Source organism: Chelonia mydas, chromosome 8 (genome assembly GCF_015237465.2).
Source record: "Chelonia mydas isolate rCheMyd1 chromosome 8, rCheMyd1.pri.v2, whole genome shotgun sequence".
NCBI classification, from domain to species: domain Eukaryota; kingdom Metazoa; phylum Chordata; order Testudines; family Cheloniidae; genus Chelonia; species Chelonia mydas.
In genome coordinates, this window is record NC_057854.1 from 69,383,218 (window position 1) to 69,408,029 (window position 24,812).

The 24,812-nt window shown below is 40.0% G+C and overlaps 1 protein-coding gene across 9 annotated transcripts; it reads right to left on the reverse strand.

Moving 5' to 3' along the window:
* Window positions 1-1,336: 1,336 nt before the first annotated feature.
* Window positions 1,337-24,539, reverse strand: MFSD14A (major facilitator superfamily domain containing 14A). Of its 9 annotated transcripts, XM_027825034.2 has the most exons (14): window positions 23,818-23,884; window positions 21,628-21,702; window positions 17,986-18,051; window positions 15,602-15,697; window positions 13,594-13,656; window positions 12,789-12,916; window positions 10,465-10,579; window positions 9,476-9,694; window positions 9,018-9,131; window positions 8,389-8,460; window positions 7,582-7,694; window positions 6,546-6,643; window positions 5,536-5,699; window positions 1,337-2,657 (listed from the first exon to the last, which is right to left on the reverse strand). In XM_027825034.2, exons 5-14 carry the CDS (start codon window positions 13,618-13,620, stop codon window positions 2,451-2,453), a joined length of 1,257 nt encoding a protein of 418 aa, XP_027680835.1. In that variant the 5' UTR covers window positions 13,621-13,656; window positions 15,602-15,697; window positions 17,986-18,051; window positions 21,628-21,702; window positions 23,818-23,884; the 3' UTR covers window positions 1,337-2,450. The 9 variants fall into 9 exon arrangements, with proteins under 9 accessions (XP_027680835.1, XP_043377051.1, XP_027680832.1 ...); XM_043521116.1 differs by lacking the exons at window positions 17,986-18,051; window positions 21,628-21,702 and adding an exon at window positions 24,525-24,539 and having other exon boundaries at window positions 23,818-23,957; XM_027825031.3 differs by lacking the exon at window positions 17,986-18,051 and having other exon boundaries at window positions 21,624-21,702; window positions 23,818-23,971.
* Between the last annotated feature and the right edge of the window lie 273 nt (window positions 24,540-24,812).

The window sequence follows — 24,812 nt, forward strand, 5'->3', positions numbered from 1 at the left end:
TGTAAGTCCATCTTTTAATTAGAAGTAGCCTGCTTCAGGTATGTGGCCCATTAATTCAATGGTAAATGAATTAATACCAAGTTAGTTTAAGATTAGGGTTTTTACTTAATTTTATTCAGTAACATTCTTTTACCACATTACATGGCAAGGTGGGTGCAAAAATGAGAAAATTAAACATTAAGAAAAGACTAGTGTGCCAGTAAATTCACTGAACATACTTTAAGTCACTCCAAAGTTAGTCCATGAGTAAGTTTTGATTTTGGCAATATTGATACTAACATTTGAGTTAGCACTGTGTATTAGTTTGCCCTTTTTTGCAGGGGAAAGATACATTTTGAATAAAAACAAGATAATCTGTAACTGACAGGATCTTTTACTACATCCTGATTTGATGCTTCACTTAGAAAAGTAGGTAGGCCCAGTCATTCCCCTCAAATATCCATATACAAGTTTCCTATGGCAAGTTCAAGTTTAAATTAAATAAGGTAGAGCCCTGCAGTAGGAGAAATTGTGTTTGAATGCTTTTTTATATATATGTAAATAAAGACTTTTTTAGTAACAGTGGGGAATCTCTCTTGCAGGATTTAAGGTTTTTGTGGATGGGAGTGGGTATTGCAGGACAGGACAGGAATAGGATTAAAAATGTAGTCCCAGGCAGCACTCTACTTGGCAACAGATTGCCCGTTATTTTAGTTTCTTGCAGATTTAATACAATACCACTATTAAGAAAGGTTTCAGAGTAACAGCCGTGTTAGTCTGTATTCGTAAAAAGAAAAGGAGTACTTGTGGCACCTTAGAGACTAACCAGTTTATTTGAGCATGAGCTTTCGTGAGCTACAGCTCACTTCATCGGATGCATAGCATATCGTGGAAACTGCAGAAGACATTATATACACACAGAGACCATGAAACAAAGGTCTCTGTGTGTATATAATGTCTTCTGCAGTTTCCACGATATGCTATGCATCCGATGAAGTGAGCTGTAGCTCACGAAAGCTCATGCTCAAATAAACTGGTTAGTCTCTAAGGTGCCACAAGTACTCCTTTTCTTTTTACTATTAAGAAAGCTCTTCATGAAAATTTTGCAGTACAAGGACAAATAAGATGTTACAGGTATGCAGGAATGAAAAGGGTAAAAATATTCACACAGTTTACCTACAATTGGTATTTGTCTGTTGAATCAAATTACATTCAAAGCACTAAGGAACCCAAAAACTTGACAGGAAGTAAGAAAGCAATATTAAGAGTACAATATGTTCAGCAGGCTACAAGACATTACAGAATTCATATACAGATTGTATATGGTTTAAATGATGTCAAAGACCATCTTAAAAAATTCATTAAAATATTCATTTATTAACATATTTACACATTTTCCAGCACTCCATCAACCACGGTGCATGTTCAAAGTTAAAAAACCAGTAAGCAGTAACCACAAAATGAAAACATTTTAAACTATACTTTATACACAATTTATACAAAGGAATACTTGTTTAAATAATACAACTGGACACAAAAATATACATTTTTAGAGAAATTCACATCAGTAACTGTATAAAGCTTTCTCCTGTACTAGGGTCCTGAAAATTTAGGACTAAAACATTAGCTCTGTAAAAGTAAAAAGTTACTAGCCAGTCCTGAAAGGCCACTATATAGCACACGGACATTCTCAAGGCTATCAGCTTATATTTCAGTTTGTGTATTCAAGTTTTGAGGTCCTTATGATTACGCAAACATCAGAAATATAGTGGTATAAACAAACTGTATTTGAGAAAACAGTTTTAGAGCCAATATTAAAATCTTATAGGCTCAAAAGACCCCCTAATTTAAATACTGTTTGATACTATCTTGTACTCCAAAAATTAGGAAGAATTAGACTAATGCACTTAAACAAAGAAATTTTACTGTTCAGCAAGCGTGCTCACCACATGATTTTGTATTAGTAGAAACTTAATAAAACCTCCCATACAGTGTTTTTAAAATGAAACCAATTCACCTTTTCCTTACTTGAGTGCATTTACGTTAAGGCTTTGTACCATCTGACCCAAAATTTTACAACATAAAATGAATGGGTCCACAAATATGCTAGTATGTCTCATTGAGACTTAGCATGAAGAGAATTAAAGCTTTACACCTTAAGGAAATGGACACAGGGACACATGCTGATACCTTGAATATGTTCTCCTTTTTGTCTCAGAACCAGGATGAAAAGGTTAATTATATTAATAGTATGAGACCAGTGCTTAGTCTGTTCTTTTTAAAAGCAAGTTAATTTAATTGTAACATCTTTGGAGAAATTTCCAGTTCTGTGTCTAGTTCCTAAAATTTCATGCAGAAAGATACGTTTCTGAAGAGAACGTTAAGAAATTACATTTTTTATGTAAATGGAATGTATCCAGAACTGGAAACAAGACCTATGAAATATAAAAACGTTTTTCTGGATTTTGTCATCATACATTTGTGTCTTGCAATAAAGGTTCTTTGGCCTCACCAGGGGCCTGTGGACTGTGTGGATGACCATGACTGCCACTGTGTTTTTTCCAATTGCTGGACCGTACATTTAGATTGGTGTGTTCAGGAATAAACAAGGCAACAAGCAAAGCCAGCAGCACAGAGCATGCTCCAAACAAGAATGGGGGTCCAGGAATTATGGAGTTCTGAAAACAACAAAAACATTTATTTTCTAGATGAACAGTTAAGTAAATCCATAGTTCACAGACACTGATTGTTTCACATCAGGCTCTGTACTTAAAAATTTTTACAATTTAATTAGTTTAGGGCAGAACACTCTTAATGAGTGGGCTATTTCAATACCCAGCCCTAGTAAACCTTATTCATAGATGAACAATAGTAATTTTCAAAGGTTGAGGGAGGAAACCCAGAAGAGGAGAAACTTGTTAGATGAGTTTCTCTTTGGGTGTTTTTTAAACTGCAAAATTCTCTTCTAACTTCACAGGAAACATGCCACTGCCTAGTGTCTTACCTGCCAGAAATACAAACTTAGAGAATCATACAGCTGAACTGCTATTTCCAGCCAAGTAGTTAAAAACTCACTGTAGCTACCAGATGAAGTATAGGGTTGGTCTTCACTGTCTTGTTAACCTGAGGTATAACTCGCTTTGTCCCTAACCCAGCTCCTTTCAAACACACAAATCTCTAGCTTGCTAGCCCATCTGGGACTGGGAGTAGGTTGAAACACGAATGCTGCTGACACTGGAGATAGTAATCCAACATCAACTGCTAATCCATTCGCTCTGTGTAGCTCAAATATTGCATCAACAATGTGGTCACTCTCACTGGAACTAGGCTATAGTGGAGAAACTTGAACTCACTGTTGCGGTAGAGACAAGCCCGAAGACAGAGAAAGTAATGTGCATAAGGTACTGAAATAAAAAGTTAACAGACTGCTCTTTCACCATGCAATTCTCAGATATGCGCAGCATTACAGCAAGTTATGAAGAGAATGAACTGTTAGTGACACTTGCTTCCCCACTCCTTTCACCTTTCCTGAGAGCGGGGTGCGTGAGCGAGAGAGAGAAAATAGGATTATCGAGATCTTAAATCAGTCCCCCCACAATTCAAATGTAGCTAACAGCTACATTTAAACAAGCAAAGCCAAGGTATTTACTACTATTTAAAAAAAGTTAAACAGGACTGTGAATTAAACAGAAAATACAAAAGCAGAAGACACTCTCCTTCACCCACCCTTAAATATATCCTGTTGTAGACATTACAATGGTACAGTGTTCACAGACCTAGACACCATAAGAAGTCATTTAACTATACAAAAGGGACTATGATCTAATTTGTGGTCCTTATTTTTCATCTCAGCCAGAAAGTTACTTTATGTCTGAATTTCATTCTATGGTTCTACTCTTTTCATTCATGCAATATGAACATTAATACTTAAAGTAAATTGAGTAAACCCAATCCCCCTCTCCAGTCAAGTGTAAATAAAGGACAACAAGATCTTGAAGCTTTGTCTTTCACCACACCATCAAAAAGACTGACTCGTAGACTTATTTTGCAGCAGTGTTTTAGATATTTATTTTTAAAAATAATAAGCGATAGCTGGAAGGACCAGACCTGGCACTCGCTTTCAAGGAATGAAGAAGTAGTGCATAGGCTGGTATCTATGACCATAAATGGCAATTTCTGCCTCCTTGTAGGCAGAGGCATATTGACAGGTCAGAATGTTTTGCAATGTCAAATAAAGAGGAGAAAGTGCTACAAGGAAGTGGTAAGGCCCTGACAAGAAGCACGCCACAAGGAAGTATGAAAACAGCAAAGCATATTCAGCTTTTTAGTGTCCAGTCTAAATCACGTGTTTTAAAAATATTCACTAGACATAAGATACAATTCTGGGCACATTAATACCAGAAATAAATATTTACAAGTTAAAGAAAATTTAGAGAAAAGCAGAAGTTAACAGGCAAAAAAGAGACCAACATACAAGGAAAGAATCAAGAGATGTGTAACTTGGTCAGAAGACTGAGAATAGAAAGCGTTTAAAAATGTGAACCAATGGGGTTCTTTTTAGGGCGATCCAAAGGAGCAACGGGATCAAATCAATCAATCACTGGAAAATTTAGGCTCAGTATCAAGAGGATTGTCTTAATTGCAAGAGTTATTAGAGAGGTCAAGAGTCTCACAATAGAAGTGGTTTGAGAAGTCCCTTTGCTTGATTCATTTAAAGCTGGACTGACTAAAGCACTGTAGAATGTGCCACAGGGTACAGTCCTGAATTGGCAGCGAGATGAACTAGAGTATCCAATTTACTTCCCCCCCCCCGGCCCACCTTCCCAAGGTCCAGGACAGAGGTTCTCAAACTGTGGTCCACAGATCACCAGTGGTCCGCAAGCTCTATTCATGTGGTGTGCATAGTTCCCTCTAAGATGGGTGCCTGGGCTGCCCCACACGAGAGAATGAAGGGCCACCCCTCTAATTAGTGGAGCTGCGAAGGCGTGGCTCCCCTAATTAGGTGCCTGGAGAAGACGCACATGTAAGGTGAGGTGGTAGCCTTGGAGAGGAATAGGGGGTATGTGGGAGGGGGCAGTGGGTGAGAAGTGGGGGAGAATTTGGGACATGTAGGGCTGCGATGGCCAGAAAAAAGAAAAGAAAAAAAAAAAAAAAAAAAAAAAGAGGTGACTTTCCCCAGTTCCAGGGCTGCCATGGCGGGAAGAGACCCTCCCCCACCCCTCCTTCCGAGCCCCAGCTCGGGGTCTGCCGCGACAGGAGAGAGAGGGCATATTCATCACATTAGAAAGGTAATACTATTATTAAAATACGAGTGGTGTGCTTTTATTTGTAGAACAAAAAACCCCTTAAAATTATAAAGTTTTTTATATAGCACTTTTATCCAAAGTGCTTTACAATAGTTAGCTAATGGAACAAACATTTGGAAACATCACTAAGTGGTCCACTGAGACCCTCAGCAATTTGCAAGTGGTCTGTGGAAAAAGAGTTTGAGAACCACTGGTCTAGGATTTATCTTTGCTGCATTTCTTGTAATTTATAAATAAATAGGAATAATACCTGTTGTGAATGGTGTTGTGTGGCCACGTTACCTCCCAACTCAGTTTCAGTCATTGGGAGTTCATTCAATTCTACATGGAATATGTAGAATATAAAACCATAAAGTGCTGGTCCCAAACCATTACACAATCCTCGAATTCCTGTTATCATCCCTTGAACAACACCTAAAGAAAAAGGCATTCCATGAAATTAAATGTGTATAAAAATGAAGACTGTTTAAAACGCTTTTTGGCAATTGTCTAACATGCAATGGGGCCTGATTCACTTTTTCCCCACACTGGTGTAAACTAGGAGTAACTTCACTAAAATCAATTGGGATACACCACTTTAAGGCTGATGTGAGGAGAATCACGCCTACACCAGAACCAGAAAAAAAAAGAGGAACATTGGGCAAGACAAACTTTGTTTTAGACAGAACACTGCATTTCCTATGCCATACTGACCAAAAGGCTGTCAAATCTGGTATGCTGTCTCTGTCTATGCCTCATGGTTCAGAGAAAAGCAAAAATATATTACTGGGGCTTCTAAACACTACAGTAATAATAAATAAATGCACCTGAAGAATTGAGTAAATCCATGCACAGTGGGAAAGAAGAACTGAAACATGATCAGCTGACGTACTGAATCAAGAGAAGTAGTGATGTAGTATTATGCTACCTTCAATGAATGGGTTTTCCCTATGCTAGAGACACTCACTATTCATCTGCCTTGTTTGAACAGTATAGCCCAACCACCTCCAAACAGTCCACAGGCCTTTGACAACTGCGTATCACTTTTGAGAACTACCATTCTTCTACAGTGAAGTTAAAACTAGACTAATTTTTCTCATTTACATTAACATACTACTATGCTGGCTAATTCGTCCTGCAAAACTAGCATGGAGGTTGAGGATAACCCTTGAGTACCAGTAAGACAGCACTGATCCATCTGGTGGTAAGGAGGTCAGAATATCCCTAGTTTGAATATTCCTTATAATTATCAACACCACCACCACCACCTATAAAACATACCCTGTTGATCAGCATCAGCAGTTCGTGAAACTAGTGCACTTACTGCTGGGAACGTAATACTAGACATTGCTGCAACAGCCCCTGCTGCCCACATCATCCTGAAAAACATAGAAGTGTTAAGAGAAAGAATCAAGATAAGAATTCTGAATTTCTACCTTCTATATACCTCTTATTACAAAGTTTAGAATGAACTGCACACACTACCCCATGCAATAGTGAAGTCACAAGTTAATCATCATTGCTGGATTTCATACCTATCAATTATTCTGAGTTTAACAAATGGTGTAAAATAATTTAAGAGATGATTAGAAAAATCCCTAATCCTTGCAAAATCCTGATACTTGCTGGGAAGCACTGATCATGTATTTTGATCACCTCTTCTTAATTTGGGAGGAGAGTTAACACCCAAAAGGCTATCTTAACTTAGTTTTCCCCATTAGGTCATTGGTATGTTAGCACATGTAAAGGGTACAATTGGGGGGGGGGGGGGGGGACGGCTAGGGGGGTGGAGGAAGCGCTCTGATGTAAGCTGACATCTTGACAAGTCAATGCATTCTACTACAAGCAACACGACCAAAAATAAAAAATAAATAATCAAGAAAATCTGACTGTTTGAAAAATGCTTTTGTCCTCTTTTCTCTATGTTGTTTGGTGTCCATTTCCTTTTAGAGGAAAAATATCCATGAACAATTTTTGGTTTTAAGAATATTGGTACGAGAGATTGACATTGTTTAGGTCAATCATACAGTACAATACCAAATTCTTGGTTTGGGATGGTTCACCAGACAGTAGTGATTTCTTTGACTTCACCAAGTACAAACCAATTACATCTTTAAAAAGAAGAAAAAAAAAGGTTCCAGCTTAAGAGGAGACAAAGGACGCGTTGCCTGTAACCTCTCATGTAAATCTGATGCATGTAAAAAAAACCAAGAAAAAAAAAAACAATGTTGTGAATGTTTCTTTATTAAGTAGTAAGTAACAATTTAAAATCTTAGTATGTTAGTTCATTAATTCAACTAAAACGAAATGTACGTACCAAGGCTCCGAGCCAAAACCATACCATGCAAGCTGTAATATTTGAAATCCCAGACCCAGTAAGATGGTGTTTTTATTTCCAATGGACCGCATAAGTAAACTCAAAACTACTGTCTGATGGGAAAAAGAATGTCATTTTAATTGTGAATAATAAGGCTATACAGCAATACATATAAACTGTTCACTAGTTTTGACAGAAGCAAAGTAAAGTTGTGATGTAGTATTTTCTAGACAGAGATTGAAACACATAATAATGGAGGGAGAGATGTGAAGAGATTGTTACCTCGCTCTTGACATGCAACAATTTAAATTCTCCTTGAGAAATCCATACACTGGAGATATATTATTTAACCTGCCCTGATGCTTAAACAAGCTATTTTTCAACCCAAACTAAGCTTAAGGAGAAGACTGAATCAACTTCTAAGACGTTTGGGAGTGTGACTATGGAAGAAATAAATTAAGGTTAAGGCACTAGACTAGAATTCATGATGTGGATTATATTCCCAGCTCTGACAGATTTAAGGTAGTCTCAATGTCTGTGCATCACAGTTCTTCCACAAAACGGTGATATTTTTCTACTTCCCAGGATTTGAGAATGAATTGTTTATGAAATGGTCAGATAATAGGTGATGGAAAAAAAGGAAGCCATATAAAATCAGATCAGAATTCAAAGAATCTTTCCTTTTCTAGTCTAACCTCCTGAAATCAGATAGACTGCGTTCCTGGAATTACAGTTACAGGGATTGTCATAATACTTTGCTCTCACTTGAACCCATTACATTAGTGAAATTTATAGATTAATATTCACCTGTGCAATAATGGACAGAATCCCAAGAACTGCTATAAATGCTGCAACGCTTTCAGGTGAAAATCCCATTATCTACATTAGAGAAGAAGTAATTTGATCATTAAACTTCAAATGTACATTGACCCGTCTTTCATGTTTTGTGACATCAGTGGAAAGAATAAATGGAGTAACCAGAAAAACGCTTAATCTGAAATAGAAGATGACATCCCTGATTTTATTCAATCCCATAATTCATTCAAACCAACATTTACTCTTGCATAAAATAAAGAGAAAGATCTAGTGCAGGACAGAAAATAACTTCTATCATTGAGTATGGAACTTGAAAGAAAATCGACCCCATACTGTAAGACTAAAAATAGTTTATCAGCTAATGAAAGCTAATTTTAACCACTGCAATGTAGTGGAACTTGTACTTCAAGGAATAATGCATATTATTAAGAAACATGAGAAATATTTTGAAAACAGATTCATCTCTTTATTATCACAGTAACTAAAAGCTACTATCAACAGCCATCAATCATATTGACTACCCATATATTGCTAAAGTAATGTAACAAGTGCAAAGAACACTCCCTTCTATAAATTTAGTTTTCCATATCAGACATATTTCTTCATATGCAAATTCTTACCTGTCTGAGGTATAGGAAGAAGCTGGAATATTGACCTGCCTCCGGGAGGTAGGAAAGAAAGACTGTTATGCAGATTAGAAGCACTATGGAATCTTGACCCACTTTCTTTAGTGACTAGGACAAAAAAGACACAGCTGTAAAGTCAACAGAAAACATCTACTCTTCATCATTCATAACCAACGACTCACAAAATTTACACTGAAAGAGGCAGATACCCTTTAATACATACAGCACTGTTAAAACGTGTCCTTCAGCACTTACTAATCAGCATTTGCTAATCAGCAATTTGAAGTTACTCACACCCTTCCCCAATAAACCTAGGAACTCCTCAAACAATTTTTTAAAAACCCAAATAGAGATAAATTACTATCAGTCCCATTCCTGACTCAAAAGCAGTACAAATCCAAATCTGCATATATCAAGCCACCACTCCATACTTAAACATTTAAATAGCTTACTGCAAAGGGGTCAGCCTGTTCCCAAGAAATGGGTGCTCCCCATGATGCTGGCCTCATCTTCTCGGGCAGCGATTCCGGTACAGCAACAAGAATAAAACAAATGTCCAACAAAGCTATAGCTGTAGCTAGGACCACTACCAAGCTATTTCCATAGACTCGACCAAGGTAGGCACCAATAGCTGGGCTGGTAACTAAACTTGCTGCAAAAGTTGCTGAAACCTGTAACAGACAAAAGTCAGTATGAGAACGTTTTCCAGGAAGGAAGATCAAACGTATCCACTCTTTCTCTAACTTCACTTTCAGCACCTTGAATACTTCCAGAAACTCAGTTACAAATCACCCTAATCAGGTGGACAAGTTCTGAACTAATGTAGTTATTTTCTCTGGCATTGCAGCAGCAACCACAGATTTCAGACATCTGAAGTTTCTAATGAAAAAATTTTGGTTAAGGAGGGCAGCACTGTATAGCTTTGTGACTGTGTCAAATTTGTGAAGTTTAATTGGACATATCAGAGGTCTGATAAAGGGGGAGACTCAGTATAACATTTTCTTTTGGGGGTGATAGAAGAAACTATGCTTATTTGCACAACATCCGCAGCTCTTAATAAAATCAAAGAATTTACATTGTATAATAAAAGCTGCATATGCAAACAAAATGGAAAATAGCACCATCCTGCCAACATCTCACACTGACCCAAGAAAGGGGGAAATAGAAAAGAATGGAGAGAAAAGATTATACAATGGCCATTTTAAATTTAAGCTGACAACAAGACATTCAACAGAAGACGCAGAATTGGATGGTAGGACCAAGTTTCCATTTGGAACAGTGTTTTTAAAAAACTGAGTGGCCAAAATAAGAGTTTATAATGGCCAAGATATCAACTTTGAAAAGCTTGTGTCTCCTGCAGCAATATGACAACGCTTTATTAAGAGAACTCTAGTTGTTGAGCCTCACAAGGCTTAAAGGTACAGAGGAATTAAGTACATACCAGCCCATAGGCCATGCTTCTTTCATGTTCTTGGGTTATATCTGCTACATAAGCAAACACCACTGAGAAAGTCACTGCAAAAACCCCAGAAACAGAGATAACAGCGAAGTACCACCTGGGGACAAAAAGGAATCAGAAAAAAGAACAGCTCAGTGGAGCTAAAATGTAACTAGTAGTGATTCACAAACTTCTGAAACACTTCCAGACAGATTAAGGTATCTATGATTGTCCAACTTATTCCTGACAAGTAATTTAAATATTTATAAAGTCAGTATGAATGTGTCTTTATATGGTTATGTAATCTCTCCAGTGTGCACTGAGGGTACAACATAATTACTTGCCATTCTACAAAAAAAGGCTTTGTAGGTTAAATTAGGATAGTTCATTACAGATCGTTCAACGTTAGCCTTAGCCCTGAGTCCACAGACTGACAATTATTTCACTCAAAACGCATGTTGCAACATATAAACTGTTAAACAAATAGCCTATCACCCAGGAATAGGGATCAAAATGGAGAGACCACAAAAGACTAGATAGCAAACTGAATTAGCCTGATACAATATGAACAGTTGACTCTCAGACCTCTATTAGTGCTAAGACCTTGTCCTATGTTATTTCAGATTTATCTGCAGGAGCAGTACAAAATTTGAGACAATTGTGAACTAGCCATTGTCTTAGGGACATTAGACTCATGAATGGAGGTGTACTAACAGAACACTAAAATTCCAGCTACTCAAAATTTGCTAGATTCAAATATTTGATAAGCACAACTATAATAAAGCTGCAGCTACCTTTTCAGTAGCACTTTTAATGTTACACACTAGTGCTTAAGGTATATGCTAGTTCTGAAGAATATTTTCAATTCTTAGTGACTATTTACTTAGTACTGAAATGATTTTGCTGAAAATTACAGCCAAATAAAGACATGCAAGGATTAGAGAGACATTTAAGGTACTGCGAAATATACTGTATAAAATTATACTCAACTATTAAGTTATTAACCCCCAAGAGGCTTAAAAGTACAATACAGCCACTCACAGGCGATACATCTTTCAAGTTCTTGGGCTCTCTCCGCTATATAAGCGAACACCACTAAAAAGTCACGAGTCACTCCAGTACTCATGTACTAGCTTAGAAGGAAGCATGGGGCTAACATGTTGGATCATATTAAAGAAGTTCTGTATTAAAATCACAAATGAGTTTGATTCCCCATAGTTTAAGTTCCAGGGTATTACTAATTAAGAGGTCTCTTGGTTTTTGGTACTGTTTCTCTCCCTCTGTGCGTGAAACTTGCAAGCTGCTAATTGTGTTAGTATGTTCTAAGACAGAGTCTGTTCTCAAAGCAATTCACAGAGAGAGAGACCCAAAGCAATACTCTAACAACAGAAACAGCACCCAGAGACTCCCCGCCCTTTTGTTGTATTAACAATTGTGATTAAAATAGAGATAGAGGATGTATGTGGATGGATGCTTGGTGTGGATAACAACTGAATGATCAGGGAGGTGCCAGCCTAAGAATCCAGTGTCCATCGGCTGAAGAAGGCATCAAGTGGAAATAACCAGAGGACCCCCAGAGGGCAGACTGGAATCCACCCAACAGCCTCAAGAATGAGAGAACCAAAGAACAAGATGACATCTAGCAGCACGGAGCCGTCAGGAATGTGCTATTTGCTGACTGATTCAGCAACAGCATGATGAAGCAATTCCCATAGACTGGCACAGGAAGAAATTCCTATAAAAAGAGACTCTAAAAAGTGAGAACTTTGGAGTCTGATTCTGCAAACCAACTTCCAGGAGCATCAGATGAGCATCTGACAAGGCCCTGCTCCCTCCTCATGTCCAGGCCACCTGGCCAGTGGCTTGGCATGAGCACCTCTAAGGCTAGTAACTATGATAACAACCTTGCAGAACGCGCGTGTGTGTGTGTGTGTGTGTAAATATGAGATTGAATGGAATGTTATAGCTGTAACTAACTGCTTACTATGATTCTTTCTGTATTCACAATAAATGTGGTATTTTGCCTTTTTCCCTTTAATAAGATCCTGCTGGTTTTTAATTTATTGGTATAACAAACAGACTGGAGATACAAAATTCTAAGCCTGGCTTTGAGGCGTTCAGCAAGTCACTTTACCCTGTCTCTGTTTCCCCAACTCTGCAATGGATTAGTACTTCCACACCTACCTCACAGACGTGTGCTAAGAAGTAAACAACTTCTGGTACATTAACTGGAACACAAGTGCTATTATAAATGCTACATGTTCTTGCTGTATGTAATTAATAACACACTAAAGACAAAGCCATAAATAACTATGCTTGCTACTAACCATGGGCTGATCTTCATCAATGGAATTGGTGCACAAGTGAAAAATACTGTTAAGAGTAAGAAGGACTTTCGTCCCCAAACATCAGATAGAGCACCTATGAGAGGGGCACTGAGAAATGATAACAAGCCCTGAAAAGTAAAAACAAATTTTAAATAAAGATCAAGAAATGAAAGAAAATACAATAGTTGAAAGATTGTTAGAAACTGACTGATTTTGTTTTGCAGATTAAATGATAAATGTTGGCTATATGGAACAGTGTGTCAGGCAATATCTTCTATGAGTATCCTTCATCCCCCTTTTCCACTCAGCAGCAGTTACCTACAATTTGAATTTTACTAACCCACAGAAACCCAAAATGTGAATCCAAATGCAGTCAACACACAGCTTAATAAAATGCATTTTACATTTTTATATGCTGTATTTAGGAGAGAGAACATTTTTCAACACACTGAGGACATGTGGTCTAACAATCAGTGCAAAGGACTGGGTGTCAACAGATATCTCGGATTCTTACGTGCTGTGACACCAACTGATTGTGTGATCTTGGGCTACTCAACTGGCCTATTTATTCCTCAGTCAAACCAAGTAAAAATTTTAGCAAAAGCAAGACCTTATTCAAATAAAGTGCTGCATTTGAGCTCTCCTTGGTAAATTTACCCTCACATTTTATTCACAGCTTGAAAGCTATATTGGAAGGCTCTCCTTATTCCACTTAATAAAGCACCAGCACTTATGTATGTACCCTTTATTGATTTTAAATTGTACTCTCACTTATTGATTTAGACTGAATTTTCATTCTACCTACCTTTACTCCTTGGATTAGGCCATTCATTAGAAATGTATGCTTTGGGAAGGTTTCATGTAACACCTATGAAAGAATTATGTACATTACATACTGCATTATCCATATTTCACAACACTAAATATGAATACAGACTCAAGGATTAATACGAGGCATATTATGCCAACAATTTTAATATAAATTACAGTAAAATTCACCATGAAATTAATAAATTCAACATCAATAATCTCATTGTTAAATAGTCCACTACAGACATTTATATAGTAGACTACACAATTTCTAATAGTAAATTATGCTATGCTTCTTACTTTCCAGAAATAAAGGCACCAGTGGATAAGCCACAATGTTCGCACTACAGCTCAGGTCAGTAAAATAATGAAAGAACGTTCTTCAAAATCACAGTGTATTTTCTTCACTTTTTACCACACAAGACTGGCCAAAATTTCATTAAGTTTGATAAAAGTATCATTCCTACTTCAATGAAGACAGAATACTATTGTAGGATTTCCTTATTTAAGGAAAATACACATCAATTAGGACACGCCGTACTTATGTGACGGACTGGTTCAGACACCAAATACACACTACTTTTCACAAGGGTCATTTTGCTTAAAAGGATTTCAGTATCATGGAACACAAAACCAGTACCACGGAACACAAAACCAGTACCACAACAACACAGATAGACACTGAATGGTGAACACATGTACTGCTCAGATGGTTTGAATACGCTGTTTTTTTGCATACTAAAGCCTCATCTACACCTACAAATTATATCAATCTAGGTACAGCACTCAGAGCTGTGTAAATTTTGTGCCCTGTGTAACATAATTAGGTCAGCCTGCCTACATGTACAATGGGCATTAGGTCAACTGATGTGTTTACAAGATAAAAACATTAGATTATGAGTACTTGACTCTTAAGCCTTGTCTACAAGGCAAAAAAGTTTTTGCCTGTAGATTTCAACACCATAGCTATATAACAAAAACACCCCAAACCATCACTTCCTAAACCAACAGAGCTATGCTGGCAAAACTTTTAAGTTTAACCTTAATCTCTGTAAATGACTGTGCACAATTATGGCATATAAACAAGAACAAAACTTAAAAATCTCCTTTCCTTATATTGCAGATTATCAGGATACAATATCTGTCCATAGACTTCAGTCGTGGTATTACTTTATTTCAGAGAAGTTAAATCATATCACTGACTGTAGAATAAATGAATTACTTAGGCAGGAGTGAAAACATGTTTACAAAAGAGAAAGGTTTCAGAGTAACAGCCGCGTTAGTCTGTATTCGCAAAAAGAAAAGGAGTACTTGTGGCACCTTAGAGACTAACCAATTTATTTGAGCATGAGCTTTGAGCTGTAGCTCACGAAAGCTCATGCTCAAATAAATTGGTTAGTCTCTAAGGTGCCACAAGTACTCCTTTTCTTTTTACAAAAGAGAAAGTTTCTGCTTGCCATCACCTTGTTAATTACCAAAAGTTAAAAAGACAGTACAGAAAAATACACAATATTTAATGAGTTATATTTAAAGAATGGCCAGGTGCGGTAATGATCCTTTAAGATCAAAGTCACAAAGTTCTTAAAACTGGGACTGGAATCCCATGCATTCCTAGATCCTACTCCTGTGCTTAAGACAGACCTCTGTCTGTGGGGGAAACAGGAATGGAAGGTTTGAGGGTTTTTTAAAGTATTTCTTCTCAAAAGTGTGTGCAATTAGCACAGATTGCATATGTTGATATGTGACTAATATCAACAAGCCCAACTCTGATCTACATGGATTGTTTAATCTTGACCACATTTGGTAACATAACACACAAGATGCTCTTCCAAGTGTGAAGTTCAGGCCAGCTCAATTCCACCCAAACTTTATTTTCAAGTTTAATGCTCTGATAATACTGCAATGAACTGAATATTTTAGCTTTTTTCTTTTCCTTTCTTTTTTTTTTTTTTTTTTAAACTTTTCATGCAATACAGAAGAAGTTCATTAACCACATCACTTACCACCAAAGTAGGTGCTGTCAAAAGTCCCCAAGCAAAAAACTCCAAAAAAATCACTATGACAGCATGGTAGACACTAGGCGAACCTATTCCTTGAGGCTAAAACACAAAAACAAAAAAGTTGTTACTACAGAATATTTAAAAAGCTGCTTTATTAATAAGAAAGTTGTTTGAATGTTGGTTTATAAGCAAGAAATTGTAAGATGAAGTATGGCTCAAAACAAGCTGTTTCAGGAATCTGAATAATTGTCTTGTGTAAGCTCTGATACAGCGAAACTCCACTGAGGGGTAAAGCATAATGAATGACTGGAAGTGTCTTAAAACACAGCACTGTATGATCCCTCACTCTCAGATTTTGGGAGACAGACCAGTCCTCACTTACAGACAGCCCCCCAACCTGAAGCAAATAGTCTCCAGCAACCACACACCACACAACAAAAACACTAACCCAGGAACCTATCCTTGCAACAAAAGGCCAATGCCAACTCTGTCCACATATTTATTCAAGTGACACCATCATAGGACCTAATCACATTAGCCACGCCATCAGGGGCTCATTCACCTGCACATCTACCAATGTGATATGTGCCAGCAATGTCCCTCTGCCATGTACATTGGCCAAACCGGACAGCCTCTATGTAAAAGAATAAATGGGCATCTTAATTAATTAGCCTCTTACTCCACCTTTTCGTGTTCTCTGTATCTATCTATATATTTCATTCTATGCATTCGATGAAGTGGGCTGTAGCCCACAAAAGCTTATGCTCAAATAAATTGGTTAGTCTCTAAGGTGCCACAAGTACTCCTGTTCTTTTTAGATAAGCGGCAAAGATTCCTGTGGCACCTTATAGACTAACAGACGTATTGGAGCATAAGCTTTCGTGCATGCATGCATCTGACGAAGTGGGTATTCACCCACGAAAGCTTATGCTCCAATACGTCTGTTAGTCTATAAGGTGCCACAGGAATCTTTGCCGCTTTTACAGATCCAGGCTAACACGGCTATCCCTCTGATACTTTTTACCCAAGTGGACTTCTTTTGACTTAAAAAAAACCACTCTGCCTCAACACATACTCTTTCAACCCTCAAGGGAGACTGGAGAATGAAGAGGCAATGCTCAGCCCTGAATTAGATTTGGTCTGCTGTGTTCATATGACTAAATGCAAACAGACAAAGATTTGGATTTAACAGCGCTCAAATCTTCTGAGCTGTTCTTGCAAAATTTCTGCCATCTTGAGATTTCTGCCACTCTAATTCAGCTATTCTCACAAGATTTTGGCTACATCCAAGCCAGAAAAATAAAGTTTCTGGTTTTGCATCAAGTGACTTGTAACCAAAGCTATAGGAGTTGGTCTAAATACAGCTACTGGAACTGGTAAATTGCACCCCCACCGATTGAATTTGAACAGATTTGGAAAAAAGCTTGTTGTTTCGACCCATCTCTAATAAAAGCTTTATATTCTGTAGTGTTTAGTTGAAAACATGTTTCAGAATACTTTTAGTACCATGGTCACTTCTGCCCTTTTCTTCTTCCTTCCCTAGTTACCACACACGTCCACCATATTCATGAATATTCTTTTGCTACACTTTTCTGTTTTCCAATGAGTAGAGATGACTTTAAAATTTTTTAAAGTGGCCAGAGAACAGCTTGAACTCACAGCACCACCCTTGCCTGCAGGAGCTCTTCTAGGTTTCACTCCCATCCCACCTGACTACAGTACAGGATCCAAACAGTAAACTTCTGTAAGTACCACGGGCAACAAATACTCTTTTTCCCTCCCAGGCTACGGATCAGCATCAGACTTGCTCCTGCACAATGGAGCCTCCTTCTCAGCTGCTATCTCTGGTTCCTCAGTGTATCAGGGAGTAAAGAAACAGTTGGTGGGTTGGGGGTAGGAGAAGTAGATACTGGCAGCTACTCAGCAGACACACCCACCTTACAACCCCAAGAGTCAGAGGTCAAGAGCTTTTCCAACATTTCTATGGGCAAGGCATGAAGAAATAACAGTGTCTCTACCCACTGACACCTAATCTTGGGCAGGTGAGAGCAGGTCAAGGAAATGAATCGGAGACTCCACTGAAGAGCTTCACTGCTTACAACAGTACATATTTTTAAAGAGATGGGGGAAGATGACTACCCTTATCTGCCACTGCATTCAGCCATAAATCATTTAGCTGGATGTTTGTGCTAAAATGATCAGACAGGAATTAGTGTCAAAATTTAAATCATTAGGCTTAAGCAGTAACAGAAAACTGAGTTGACAGGGAGGGAGCTAACTTCTCAGAGTTACTGTATCAGCTTCTGTCTACTGAATGAAAAGGCAATAGCACATTTAGAATATTTTTGTTGTAACCACAAGTACAAGAAAAATTTATAAAAATGTACGTTTTAAGATTCTGCAGAACCTTGACTGTCATGGGATTTGATTAATACATCAAGTAGGCCTGGAGTCTGAAAATGAATCACATAAAACACTGTATTAGTATGCATCAACTAAGCGTAGACAAACTAAAGGAGAAATCACTAAATGCATTTCAAAACAACATTTTTACGTCTTCCACAACAGAGATGTATTTTAGCTACAAAAATTAAAGCCTGAAGACAAAAGTGTAGCTAAATACTCAAGTCAGAACTGGGATCCGACACTCATGGTAGAAGCAGATGTTCTTTGTCATTATCTATTCTGAGGATGGTAGTTGTGTTGGGACAGGCAGCGCACTAGTTGAACTACAGAAACCCCATCTGCCAGGTCAGATGGGCATCTTTCTAGTCCAAGAGGATTTTGTATTATAGATCAAGCCAATGATAAAATAAACTTGTATGTGGATTATAGCTAGAAGATACTTCTATTGATACAACACTGGAAAAACTCTAAAGCAAGGACAACTTCAAATGTACAATCATAAAAGCTGAGAGACTCCACTTGTTATTAATATAGTTAACAAACCAGAATAAGTTTCGAAGTGAATTACAAGAAAGAGCAGAACAATTCAAAGCTTTAACTCACCCTGTCAGACTCAAGTATCCTAGCTCAAATTTCCTTTCATCAATGGTCTGAGAAGAATGAGTATTGTACATATGACATGAATTGCAATAAATCAAAACAGGATGAATTAAGGAGAGGGTCTGAACTACTATTATTTCCTTCCTTTGGAGAGTCTACATCACAAGTATTTTACTAAATGTATTTTGTATTTCATTTGTTTTTGACTATGGCTATTTAACAATTACACAAAGGAGGATAGCACTACAGTAAGATCTTTATCACACAGTTCTACAGGAAGTCTAATTGCAGTCACTGCTGTAAGCATCCTCTTAATTTAATGAGGACTGTGAGTTATAAGAATAATACATAGTGACATTACTGCCAAATCAGGTTTGACTGATGTTCTGATATTAGAGAGTACACAAGAAGCCACAGTATTATTCCAAAAGACATTTCTACACATTGCCACCATACTCTAGTCTTTTTACAGAAAATGTTGCTGAAATTAATGGTGTAGGTACCTCTGCAACTTGTTTAGGAAAATATACACCCCCATTCTCTGAAAAGAATTCTTGCAGAGAAAAGGACTACTGAGTTTCTTTGGGGCTAAAAAATTTCAAAATATAATGATTTTACCCCATAAGTGATTGATAAAAAATTTAAATTTATTGCTACTGAGCTGCAAATTAGGGAAATTCAAGGCCCTTTCAATTTACCTGTTCCCCAAAATATCATTCAGCACGTCAGGCAAATGAGGAATTGGGGAGGATGAGAACAGAACAGAGGGCCAATTTATGGTTTGTTTGTTTTTTTTTCCTACAGTATGATCCATGCATCTACGCAGTTCTTGCTGCCATTATAAGTAACATAGTCTAGTATAACAGCATACAGCCTCAACAGGTCATTAACTCACAAAAAATAAAAAGTCTTAATACCCTTTCCCTACCTGGGTTTGAGAATAGGCAAATATTTCCACAAACAGATCACAAACCAATCTGTTGTTGTCTAATGACTTCCCAAACAGTTGCAGGCCTGTTTTTTACTCTATGTTTCCGTACATTTGAACTCAATCCACTTTCAAATGGCCTTGCACTCAGCTTTTAATACTGGTAACTGACACTGAAGGCACTATTTTAGGTATAACTGGAAGATACATTAAATCTTTTTCTCCTTATCCCTGGAGGCAGTCCATCCAAGTACAAATTAGAGAATGGCACTTTTGTAACAACTCAATTTTTTTTTCCAAATAAGAAATTCTAATTTCACTAGTTGCATGAACTAGTGGAGCATAAAAAAAAGTTACTCTGTCTGTATTCACTCACTATATTAGTCCTGTAAAAAACATGTGCCTACATGTTTGTAATGCCATAAGTTTTTACTTTGTAAAGAAATGACAAACAGCATTATTGATCTTTCACAGTAGGTATTTATCAGTCAAATATGAACTTGCTTTGCCTCCGACCCTTAAGTAATCTAGGCAGTAGTTCAGGGGTCGGCAAACTTTCAGAAGTGGTGTGCCGAGTCTTCATTTATTCACTATAATTTAAGGTTTTGTGTACAATACATTTTAATGTTTTTAGAAGGTCTCTTTCTATAAGTCTATAATATATAACTAAACTATTGTATGTAAAGTAAATAAGGTTTTAAAATGTTTAAGAAGCTTAATTTAAAATTAAATTAAAATGCAGATCTTATCAGTTTAGTGTGATCCTTGCCCTTGCTTTTCCTTCCTGAGTTTTCCAATGTCTGGCACGTATTTGGATACTTTAAGCTGCACACAGACTTCCGAGTGATCAGTTGTTAACCGGCTCCGAGAGGGACAGGGGACAGATTTCATGTGTGAAAACACATGTTCACACAGGTATATGGATCCAAATGCTGAAAGCATTGCAAATGCAATTTTCTTCAAACAGTTAAATTTCACTGGCAGGGACATCCAGCAGGTCAGAATAGAGGCCCCATGATCTCTCTCAGTAGCTTCAAGTGCACTCCTCAGATCTCCAAACTTTGATGCCCACAATTCTGAGCTTTTTAACTAAATGAGCTGCATTTTGAAATCTTCAACACCCATCCACTGAAATACAGACAAATCCAAGTCCCTTTCATTGAACTTTTCAGGTTTAATTAGAAAAGAAAACATTGGGCCAAATCGCTGGAAATCTTGAAATCTGTCAGAAAATTTTGATTCCAGTTCTTGCATGCACATTCTAATCTCAACATCAAACAAAGTGTGTTGTTCCACGTGGTGTGATAGTGATGTAAGCAGCAAATCAGGACTTAAAAATATTTCAGCACAGTGGTGCTGGAACAATTTTTAAGGTGGGGGTGTTGAGCTGCGCCCCCTCTTGCCCCGTCTGCACCCCTCACTGCCACAGACTGGGGCCAGTGGGCCACAGCTGGGGACGGCTGCTGAGCTCTGGGCCAGCAGCAGGGACCCCAGGCTGGCAGCAGAGCCCCCCAGACCAGTAACCGCAACCTGGGGCTGGCAGCGAGCTGAGCAGGGCTGGCAGATGGAACCCCAGCTGGGAGATGGCCGACAGCCAGTACCCCAGGCCAGCAGCGGAGCCCTTGGGACCGGTGGCCAGGACCAGGGCAATGTGAGTGCCACTGAAAATCAGCTTGTATGCCACCTTTGGCACGCATGCCATAGATTGCCTACCCCTGCAGTAGCTCATCAAGTTGATGAAAGCAGTTCTTGGCTGTTTATACAAAAGACCAGCAAACTGATGTTTTACCTTTATTTGAAGGACCTATCTTAAAGCAATAATATGATTTTAATGCATTTTGAAAAAATATCTAAACTACACGAATAAAGCAAGACATACATTGTTACAGTGAGTTGGACCAAGTTCTCTCTCTCCCCCATAACCGAACTATGCTGATTATAAATGTACATTTTAAAAGTATCTCTGGCAACTTCATTCAATCACTAAGTATTCCAAGTTCTGTTAGATAAAATACTTAATAACTATTTATTGGGAAACATTTTATCACACTTCCAGTACTACTTTGATACAGAAGTTTGTCTCACACTTACCCACCTATTCTTTTTCAGAATATGGAAGCCGAAGGAGACAGAACAAAGACCAAAGGATCCCATGATGGCGATGCACACACTGTATGGGTAAAGCACATCACAGATGGGCTTTTCACCAACAGCAGAACCACATCCTACTTCTTATACTCAGAACTCCCTGCTCTATTCTACAATGGTTTACTGTCTGCCATCATCCTAGGCTATTGTGAAACCAACTGCTACCTCAAAATGCACAGCAGTTTTCTAGCTGGTATTTCCTTTCAAGATTAAGAGTTTAAATATTATCTAATCCATAAATGTTGTAGACTTACACATATTTATACAGAATGGTAAATGCATGGATTTAAGTAAAGTTACCTTCTATTGAGTCTTGACACAAATGCTCATTACTCATAAACTTACTACTTAGAGTAAAGGCAAATCACCATACTAGGTATAGATTTAAGAAATACTTTTAAACTAACAAATGATGACTAAATGGACACCAATGAGATAGAGGGGAAACACCTCATAGTAAGGAAACCTATCATGAAATAATGGCAAAAAACCCTGCACCAGCCCAGAATTCTTGATCCCACATGAGCCAGCAGCAAAGAACATAGTTTTAGTCCCACCCAAGGCTGCCAGACAGCCCCACCAGGGAAAGAGAGTCAGAGGCTCTTTGGGAACAAAGTTCCTATGCCCAGCCCATGTGCTACCTTCAGAACACAGCATGGACCCAGCTCTGGTAGAAAGCAACCAGAGGGAGTGGAGACCAAGTTAGGCCTCAAGTCAAACTACACATCAGAGATAGGAGCCCTTGCAACAGAAGTGTTTATAGGGCAGCTTCTTCATCACACAGGTCCCAGGTAGCTCCACCTAGAGCAGGGCTTTTCAACCTTTTTCTTTCTAAGCCACCACCCAACATGCTATAAAAATTCCATGGCCCACCTGTGCCACAACAACTGTTTTTCAGTAGATTAAAAGCTAGGGCTGGAGTTAGGGGGTAGCAAGCAGAGCAATAGCCTAGGGCCCCATGCCACAGGCAGCCTCAGAAAGTTACGTTGCTCAGGATTTGGCTTCAGCCTGGACAACAGGCTCAGGATTCAGCTTTCTGCCCTGGGCCACAGTGAGTCTAACACTGACGGTGTTCTCTGGTTTATTCTGGCAGACACCCTAAAACCCGGAGGCCCCAGACTCCTGGTTGAGAACTGCTGAGATAAAGGATCTCCCAGCAAGCTAGCTAGCAGAGACAATGTAGCACTGAATGTGGCACTTCATCACCCCATTAGCTAGAGTCAGACTTCTGTCCCAGGTTGACCTGTTTTAGGCATTGCCCTCAAGGCAGGACCTACCATGCCAACTAGGGTTGCCAACTTGACATTTAAAAACCAGAACGCTTCAGTAGGCATACCAGAATCCCACCCCCCCACCCGCCCCCACCTCCATGCACTCCTCTTCCCCCAGGTCAGAAGAGAGACTCCTGTGGAGCTCAGCTAGAAGCTGGAGCTACCCGAGGCAGGTAGGAGGCAGCCCCAGCTGAGTAAGAGCTGACACAGGTGATGGCTGGGTACCTCCTCGCCTCCCTCACCCACAGTAACCGGACTCTGAGTCTCCGGTCAGTAAATCTGACAAGACACTGTCAGGTCCCCTTACTGACCAGACTTTCCAGCTGAAGACCGGCAGCTGGCCACTCCTAATGCCAACCCCAGATTCCCTTGCCGACCAAACCAGAGAGATCCTCTGTGCACTCAGGCCTGAAAAGTGTCCCCCTCACTGCGCTGGGCTTTTCAATAGCCCTCCCCCGGTCCGGGGTCTAGCTAGACTAGCCTCACTTTGCTAGGTCCGCCCCTTCCCATGCCCAGCTCACGGAACCCCAACGCAACATGTCTCCTTCGGCTCCAGGCCAACCCCCAGGCCGCACTGCACCAGCCTGGCCTCCCCATATCAATGGCCAGTCCCCTACATGCACCCGGGCCTCACCTCACCCCACGCTCCCTCCCCCTGCCTCACGGGGTCAACCCAGCGTCCCCGCACGCCTCCAGGCCAGCCCCTTCGCTCCAGCCAAGGCCTCAACGCGCCCCCGCACCTCAGCCGGACCCTTTCCGCCTACCTCTCCCCAGCTGCCGCCTCACTCCCCTCCGTACCACAACCAGCCCCCGTCACGCACCCCGAAGCTGGCGCAGGCCAGGCCCCGGCCCCCCGCAGGCCTCACCGTGCCGCCGTCCTTAATGATGATCTTCTTGGCCAGCATGATGCTGCGGTTCACGGCCCGTTTCTTCTTCTTCCCCCCCTGGGTCATTTTACCATCCTAGGGCCCCGGGGGGGGGGATGTTGAGCGGCGCGGGGCCTTCGCTCCCCTGCTCCGAGCTCGCGCCGCCACCACCCACGCTCATTGAGCGCCCGCCGCCATCTTGGGGGACAGCACTGGTCACTCTCACATCACGCGATCCTCCGATTGGCTGAGCGGGGGCACGTGGCCACGGATACCCCGCCTCCTCACGAGCTGGAATTAGGCAGCCGGGCGGGAACGCCTGACGGCGGGCGGGGGCTCTCCCACCCCGCCAGCCGCTGGAGTTTCCCAGCTCTGCGATGCTCCCCGCCGGCGCCCTCCTTCTCCGCCGCCGCTTCCGGGCGGAAGGACGGCGCTCAGCCCCCGCAGCGCCTGCCTGTCGCTCTAGGCCCGGGCGGGTTACAGTCCCCAAGCTGGGACCACAGAGTGCCCCTGTCACGGGGCCCCCCGGGGGCACTGGGCCTGCGCCCTCCTGCAGCCCTACCGGCTCGGCTGTAGCCACACAGCTTGTTGCTAAAAGCAATGTAGTGTAGACGAACGCTGAGATTATGAGATTATCATAAACCGAAGGTGTTGGGCCTGCATAGCTCACAAACGCTGAAGTTTGTTGTCCCTCATCCCCACCACACCCATCAGCCAGGCCCGACTAAAGCAGCTCCAGGGTCTTAAGTCTGTTTAAAAGAGCTGGCAAGGCCACAGTGGGGTGCTCGTTGTCCTGACAGTCATGACATGGTATCCTTTCCCTCATAGAGCCAATCCAGGTTTCCACAAAGCTTGATTTGTGTGCAACAGGCAGGGAGTATTACTACACTTATTTGGGGACAGCATACAGGTGCATAACCCTACCCAAAGAAGAGCTCTGTGTAGCTCAAAAGCTTGTCTCACTCACCAACACGAACTGGTCCAATTAAAAATAC

Excerpts from the sequence above, each read along its gene's own strand:
- MFSD14A (XM_043521116.1), bottom strand. The coding sequence starts at position 23,904 with ATGACCCAGGGGGGGAAGAAGAAGAAACGGGCCGTGAACCGCAGCATC. Across the intron at positions 9,695-10,464 it reads GAAGCATGGCCTATGGGCTG|GTTTCAGCAACTTTTGCAGC; the intron begins GTATGTACTTAA and ends TGTCTGTTACAG. Across the intron at positions 5,700-6,545 it reads TGCTGATGCTGATCAACAGG|GTGTTGTTCAAGGGATGATA; the intron begins GTATGTTTTATA and ends CTTTTTCTTTAG.